Below are 7,682 nucleotides of genomic sequence, written 5' to 3' on the forward strand. Positions count from 1 at the left end.
TGTGGCTGGGGAGAAATCCTGGGCTCCCCTCCTCGCTCCGTCTGCCATGATCTAATTGCGGTACCCAAGGATGGGTTAATGTCCCTGCTGCGTCTCCAGAGGGATGCAGGGAGTGGAGACAAAGCAGTGTGGATGGCTGGGTCCTCTGCAGCAGCAGCCAACTGGAACAACCCTGTAACACCGTCCACTTCAGTGAAGTTACTTGTGATGTTTGAATACAGAGCCGAGGCCCAGAGGCTCTGGCTTGGCACAGGGCAATGGGAAAAGAGCAGCTTTTCTGTTTGCTTCCATCCTGCACTGGCTTTGGTGCCTCTTCCCATGTCCAAAACAGCTGTGTGCTGCCTCAAGTGACTTTACGGATGGTAAAAGCTTAAAACATTGCATTCACCTTCATGATTTTTTTTCCTCTTAGAGCAAGTCATGGCGGAAGATCAAGAATATGGTGCACTGGTCCCCATTTGTGATGTCTTTCAAGAAGAAGTACCCTTGGATCCAGCTAGCGGGACATGCAGGTACGGAGCGTGGGGACGGGCAGAATGCAGGAAAGGCTCTTCATCATCTCAGGTTAATGGGCTTTGTTGGCCAGAATTGCTTCTGACTGCTGCATGAAGGTCACAGATTTCAGCTCCCACATCTCTGTCCCAGAGAGCAACTTACCTAAACATTAGGGAGGGTGACGTGAAGGTGCAGTGCTCTGTGCTTTCAGGCTCCCGTGGCCTAGAGACAAAGGTGTGAAACTACCACAAAGCATGCAGAGGATGGGAAGCAGATGTGTTGGGTGCTGCAGGGCAGGTCTCTGCCCTGTTTGAGGTGTGACGTTGCTATCATAAAACTCTGGCACTACATGTGAATGGCAGCCTGAGCTTGAAAGTTCCAGCCTGCAGGGACTGCATTGGGTTCAGGTATAAATGGAGATGCTTCCAGGGTGTTGAGCTGCCTGTCTTGTTTTGGGAAGGCACAGCATCATCCCCCATCCAAAGCAAGTGTATACTGTCCCTTGTCACCCTCAGGTAGTTTCAAGGCAGCGGCCAATGGCAGGATACTGAAGAAGCACTGTGAATCCGAGCAGCGCTGCCTCGACCGCCTGATGAACGATGTCCTGAAGCCCTATGTTCCTGCCTACCATGGCGACGTTGTGAAGGACGGGGAGCGATACAACCAGATGGAAGATCTGCTGGCTGAATTCGACTCCCCCTGCGTTATGGACTGCAAAATGGGTGTCAGGTGAGTGGCTTTGGGGATGTTGGTTGAGTTGTAAGATGGGATACTCAGAGCAAATGCATCTCCTGGGCAAAACCTGCTGAAACACGTGAGTAAGAACACCAAACTCACCTGTCTTCAGGAAAAGCTAAGCCAACAGCGTGAGGAGAGAGCCATGGGGAAGCCCAGGCAGGAGAAGGACACACCAGGCTCTTTCCTTCTCTGCTATTGACTGTCCAATGTGCCAGGAAAGTGGTTTGGTGCAGCAGAGGGGCCAGCATTCTCTTTGAGGTACCAGAATGGCACAGTAGCTTTTAGGAGGATGGCAAGCTGCCTTTCTGCCACACAAGGACACAGCCAAGGGGCAGGGAGCAAAAAGTGTGGGAGATCCTGCCCTGGGTGCTAGAGGGGTGAAATAAAGACATGTGAATGCCACAGCTTCAGTGAGCGAGGCACTTACCCTCTGCTCACCCTTTGCTCCCATGCACACTTGAGGGATAATATGTGTGTGCTAAGTAGTTTAGTGCCTTTCATGCAAAGTTCTTGAAACGTTTCCTAGCAGATGAGCAACATTACCCGTGTCCTCCTTGAGAACCATCTACAGATCCCAAGCTGCAGCCGTTTGGCCAGCAGCAGTTTTTGAGCTCACGAGGGTGTCCCGGAGCAGATGTGAGCAGGTCTGGTGACCCCGGGTGGCTGCCAGCTTTAGAGCAGCCTCAGGCCACTGCTCAGCCCTGGGTCTGCTGCAGGCTGGCGGCAGGGCTGGTCGAGACCCCCCTCTCTGGCTGAGGCGCAGCCTGGACGCGGTGGAGATGCTTGCGCTGCTGGAAAAGCTGATGGTTTCTGTGGGAGAGAGGAATCTTTATTTTTCCCCTCCTGAACTCCTGATGTGAAACTCGAACTGGCGTGTTGGGCTGTCAGCAGGGAAGAGGAGAGGAATACTTTCCACCAGAGGGGTGGAGAGAAGGGCAGGGGGCCCCGGCGCTGCCACGTGTGCCTGGCTGGCACATACCATGCTGTTGTGGGAAGGAGACAGGGTCCATTCTGGATCCAGAGATGACAGCCACTAGAAGAGCTGCTGGACATGCTGCCCGGGTGCTCCTGTGGCTGTCTCTGGGAGGAGGGAAGCCTCCTGCACACAAACCATAGGTTGGGTGATTTGGGCGCGTGGGTTTTTGGAGCTAAGACGGGCAGAGCAAGCAAGGGGACAAATGTGCTGGGCATCATCATCATCATTCAGTAAGATGGTGTTGTGGAAGGAGCTGGTGAGGGAGGGTGGATTGGGCTAATGCTGGGGAAAGGGGCATCCCCACAGCTGGGCAGGTAAACTAAAGCTCAGGGCTGTTAAACCTCTCTCCTCTGAGCCAGGCAGGTTTGGATTTTTCCTGCCAATGTGGCTTTGGGATGCAGCAGCCTCCTCCAGTCACCTCTAAGCAAAACTTTGTCTGTCTTAAGCCCTGGTGATGGTTCAAGCCTGGAGCAATGCAGGGGGACCAAACTACAGACATAGACAACCTGTCATTCTCACCAAAAGACAATCTAGCTTTCTGAGCAGCGTGAGCAGCACTTGTGAGCACACCGCTGCTTTATTGTGCTCTTTTATTCTGCCTGCCCAAAAATCATGGGTTTGGTGATCTCAACTGAAGCCTTTCATCATGTCTGTCTGCAGTGTTTGCCAAAGGGGCTGGTGCCCTGGGGATGTCATGTGCCTGCCCTGAGAAAAGACACCAGTTTGCCTTGCTTAGCCTGTGGGAAACACTCCCTGTAGTCTGCTTAGCATCCTCCCCATACATTTTGCTTGGTTCTGAAGGTGAACCTCACTCTCAGTGCTGGGATTTTGGCATAAGGGCCATGGGGAGAGGGCACAGCCCCTCTGCAGAGCTGGGCATGGCAAGTGGGAGGTGTAGAGCAGTTTAGAGGTGACAGATGGGGGGGTCATTCCTGTGTTGTTTTGCTGGGACATCTTCCCCAGCTCGATGAATTGTTTGGAGAGAATCTGGGTGCTTGCCAAGCTGAGCTGGGGCAGGTTTGGGAGCCACATAGTGGTTTATTACTGCTGCAGGAAGCATTATTTTGTGGATGATGGTTTTCTGCATGCCAGAGTGCGGAAGTTCTCCACCAGCATTCTCTGGCTCAGAGTGGTGCTCCTCTGAAGGATGCATAAAGCCAAAGTCTTGGCACACTCCTCTGCATTCTCCATCCTCCTTCTCCAACACCCTGGTCCCAGGAGTGATGGCAAGCACCTGGCCAAGGCTGCATCCCTTCATCTGCTCTATTCTGTGCAGGAAGCTTTTGCTAGATAGTCCGTTTAAAACAGACCTATACTGGGCAGAATCATCATCAGTGAAACAACCCTGGGTGAAAACAGAGCAGACAGTGAGGCTCAGCCCTCACTGTATGCAGGGTGAGGGGATGGGAAAGCATGGGAACAGCTTTGGCAGCAGCCACCCACATTGGCCAAACCTGGAGCAGCACCTAGCACCGAGGGCTGGGATGCTACAATCTCCCTCTTGCCTTCAACTCAGATGGATCCTGGAGCATGTGGGCACTTTCCTGGGCACACCTTGAAAGCCATGTTTAGTTTGTGAGAGCCATTAAGTCACTGCTCAGGTCTGCTGAGCACTGAGGGACAGGCTCACCCAGGAACAGAGGGGTAGTAGTAACACCATGGGCACCTGTGAGAAGTAACCTCCCTTGTTATTGCCAAACTGGTTGTGGTTTCTTGGTGACCTGAAGATATCAGGTGTTAACAATGGGATGCTAATTAAATCAGGATCAATTCACCTGCAGTGAGGCTTGCCCCATTATTTCCTATGTTGCCTTATTCCACAGGGATCAGCTATCCTGGCTAGGCCTGATTTCTGGGGCAAGGGCTGTCTGTAGGCATGTGGTACCTTGTGTGATGGCCCTATGGTCCCTCTAATGTCTCCCCTCACTCCTTGCAGGACGTACTTGGAGGAGGAGCTGATAAAGGCCCGGAAGAAGCCGAGCCTGAGGAAGGACATGTACCAGAAGATGATTGAGGTGGACCCTGATGCCCCCACCGAGGAGGAGAACGTGATGCGGGCAGTAACCAAGCCACGCTACATGCAGTGGAGGGAGACCATCAGCTCGACTGCCACGCTGGGCTTCAGGATTGAGGGGATAAAGGTGAGGCTGCTCCAGGTGTGCAGAGCAGGGGGAACAGCTGCTGGCAGCATTTGGTAACCAAACCCACTCACAGAGGCACACATACAGCAGACTGGTGGCAAGACCATGTTACATCAGGACATCCTCAGTCCCTGCAAGCCAAACCACCCTCATCAGGCACATGGCCTGGGGCAAAGCTGACCTCAGGGCTCCAATACAAGAGGATGGTTTTAGCCATAATCTCGTTAAATCAGCTGCTTGGTTGATTTCCTTGACTGCAAAATGCAAAGTGCTGTCCGTCAACTTGAAGGCTCAAATTAGTTGTTTGCTTTTGATGCTGCTGTGCTGCTAGACTGAGCCATTGATCCAAACCCCAGCTTGAATGTGTGCTGATCTGTGGTTGGAGCTGTGAGTTTACCCCCAGTCAATAAGGAGGATGTATTTACATCCCTGCCTGGAAAAATTCAGCGACTGAGCCCTATGAAATGGGGTGAACACAAGTAGCAGCACTTTCTGCCACACGTGTGTAACCTGCTGACTGCGCTTGCTCAGAGCTCATGTTGCTGGAGACACCTGCTGGGATGCTTTTGTGCCCCCATTAGATGAGCCAGCCCAGGAGTTTTTCTCCTGTCAAGCAGGCTTTGCTCCAGAGAGATGTCTGGGATGGTACTGGGACAGAGTTAGGTCTGAAACCTCAGAGCAGTTAGGGCGAGAAGGCTTGCATGAACATTAGCAATGGCTTAATGCCTTTTGACAGCCAGCCAACATGAGTTAGAGGTAATACCATGCTTGAGCTAAGGGTTTCATCACATGCCTGGGCATGGTGTTGGCTTGGCAGCTGAGGGGAGCTCTGTCAAGCTGTGTCTGCAGCAACTCAGGTTTGGGGCACCACTGGGGGCCCAGCAGTAGCTCAAGGCAGCCACTCGCTCTTGGCAGAAATGATGGCTTGATTTCTACATACATCTTTGTTGGAGAAGTTTCTTTCTCTTGATGACAGGTCATTTGTCCTCCTCTCTGAGTTGGGCAGAATTCTCTCAGAATGTCTGTCGGGGTGTCTGCAGCTGCAGCCTTAAACTCCTGCACCTCTCCTGGCTGGAGATTGCAGTGTCACAATAATAGAATTAAACAAATGAAGCCATTGCCTGAAATAGACTATACAGCAGACTTTGTAGCCTTTCCTGGTGGTGTTCCCCTTCACCTCACTGGTCAAACATGTTAGACCACAGATTTAAAAGGTGATGAGCAGGAGTGGGTCACTCAGAACCACTACTTCTGATTACCCACATACCAAACCACTGGTGGAAAGGGACTCATCTGCACTGCTGTGTGGGACTAAGTCCCTGGGCTGTGGGAAGCCCAGCAGAGCATACCGGGAGGAGGGCACCTTCATTCAGTGTTTCATGGCCAGCAGAGGACAGTGTATTTATCTCTCACTCAACCACCCTCAGAAACCCAAGGAGCAGACCTCAGGCTGAACCCCTTCAAGAGTTTTCTGGCAGCAATGTGAGGAACCCCTGCCCATCCCATGGCCCTACCTGGGATGCTGCTGGTCATGGTGCCCCACAGCAGCTTTCTGCAGTGCCTACAATGGGTCAGGGCACTTGCCTGCTCGTGCAGCTCTTCCCTATCTCCCCAGCTTTCCCAAAGACCCTTTCCTGCTGCGGATGCCTGCTTGTGAGCTGCTCTGGCTCAGGACAACCCATTGCCTACTTCCCATTGCTGCTGTTTTGCATTCCTGATGCTGTTGTTTTGCTGGTGCTTATTGGAAAACTGAGGCTACATAAATAAGAATTGGGCCAGTTGGGACCAAAGCTCCCATGTACTGTTTCTTCTCCTTGTTATAAAGGGATATCTGCCTATTTATACTTCAACATGATACATCCTTAGCCTCCAGCGGTGCTTCTCAGCCTGTGATCTGGGGACATTTAGGGGCCTTTACAGCAAAAGCAGGTCACATGTGAACCACTTGAAATAAAAGTGTGAAAGAAAACCAAGCCCAAAATCATATTCCCACACAGGCCAAAAAGCCCTGTGGAGGGAAATAAAAGCTATAAAGAAGCAGTGAGAGTTGCTCCTCTGTTTTGGATGACCATATGCGAGCTGCCGCATGGTGTGAGCAGTGGGGCAGCCCTTTAATTGAACAATGTTGGGAAGTGCTGGCCTCCAGAAGTAATCCTGCTGCTGTGCTAGGGGCTGACTAATTTAATCAAGGCTCTAATTACTGTAATTCTCCTTAAATCCCTCACTTCTGGATTATTTTCCCCTAAGCTAAAGCATTAACAGTTCATGCTGGTTCCCAGCTGGCTTTTTTTCCCGGCAGGGATGTAGAGCTGGTTGTGCTGTGCCATATCCTTCTATTTGCCCTATTTCTGGTGTCAAGTCTCCACATTAAGGAAAACTCCTTCAATGCCCTGAGCTGCTAATGAGTCCTTGGAGGAAATTTCAGGAAAATATTATTTAATGACAAGTCTCCCGATGTTTTCTTCCCTCCTGTGGATGCTTCCCTGGGAAGAGCAGGGGTAAATCTGCCCTGCCCCTGGCTCATGGCTGGAGCCTGATAAAGGAGAACACCTTGTTGTGGAAGGGAAGGGCAGGATTTGGATGCATCCTGGATGCATGGGCTGGAAGAGGTCAGAGGGGAAGGAGCAGTGGTAACCTTTAGGACAGCATGGGCAGGTGAGGTCAACAGGCAGCTCAGAGTTGGGACCTTTTCCTGGCTGAGCTCTTGCTTTCCAATGTGGCCTTGAGGATCCGGTTCCTCCTCTTTAAAATGGAAATTTTCCTGGGCAAAAGGAGATAATGACACTCCTCTAACTTTCTGGAGTAGCTTGAAACTGTTGGAAGCTGTAGCTGTTAATGAAATTACCACACTAAAAGCAACACAGCTGGTGACCCAGTTGAAGCTTACTGCAGCTCACTGCAAGAATTACTGTGTTCAGTGCTGGAGTACCGTGTTCAGCTCCAGGGCCCCCAGCATGAGAAGGACATGAACCTGCTCCAGTGGATCCAGAGAAGGCCACAAAGCTGCTGTGAGGGCTGGAGCACCTCTGCTATATAGAGATAGACTGAGAGAGCTGGGCTTGTTCAGCCTGGAGAAGAGAAGGCTCTGGAAGACCTTAGAGCAGCTCCCAGTGCCTAAAGATTTCTTGTCTCTGCTGACAAGAAATCTGGAGAGGGACTTTTTACAAGGACACATAAGTACAGGACAAGGGGGAATGACTTTAAACAAACAGAGGGGAGATTTAGGTTAGGTATTAGGAACAAATTCTTTACTATGAGGGTGCTGAGACACTGGAACAGGTCACCTAAAGAAGCTGTGGCTGCCCCATCCCTGGCAGGTGTCGCGGGTTTAG

The 7,682-nt window shown here is 51.5% G+C and overlaps 1 protein-coding gene across 1 annotated transcript in view; it reads left to right on the forward strand.

Moving 5' to 3' along the window:
• Nucleotides 1–412: 412 nt before the first annotated feature.
• Nucleotides 413–7,682, forward strand: part of LOC104409730 (inositol-trisphosphate 3-kinase B-like) — a gene marked incomplete at its 5' end in the record, with an annotated part of 14,340 nt that continues 7,070 nt past the window's right edge. The window contains 3 exons of the mRNA XM_010019687.1: nucleotides 413–512; nucleotides 1,011–1,224; nucleotides 4,146–4,350. Of these exons, the coding sequence (XP_010017989.1) occupies nucleotides 413–512; nucleotides 1,011–1,224; nucleotides 4,146–4,350 (519 nt within the window). The remainder of the gene's footprint in view (nucleotides 513–1,010; nucleotides 1,225–4,145; nucleotides 4,351–7,682) is intronic.

This window comes from Nestor notabilis, unplaced genomic scaffold, assembly GCF_000696875.1.
Source record: "Nestor notabilis isolate BGI_N333 unplaced genomic scaffold, ASM69687v1 scaffold25428, whole genome shotgun sequence".
Classification (NCBI taxonomy): Eukaryota; Metazoa; Chordata; class Aves; order Psittaciformes; family Psittacidae; genus Nestor; species Nestor notabilis.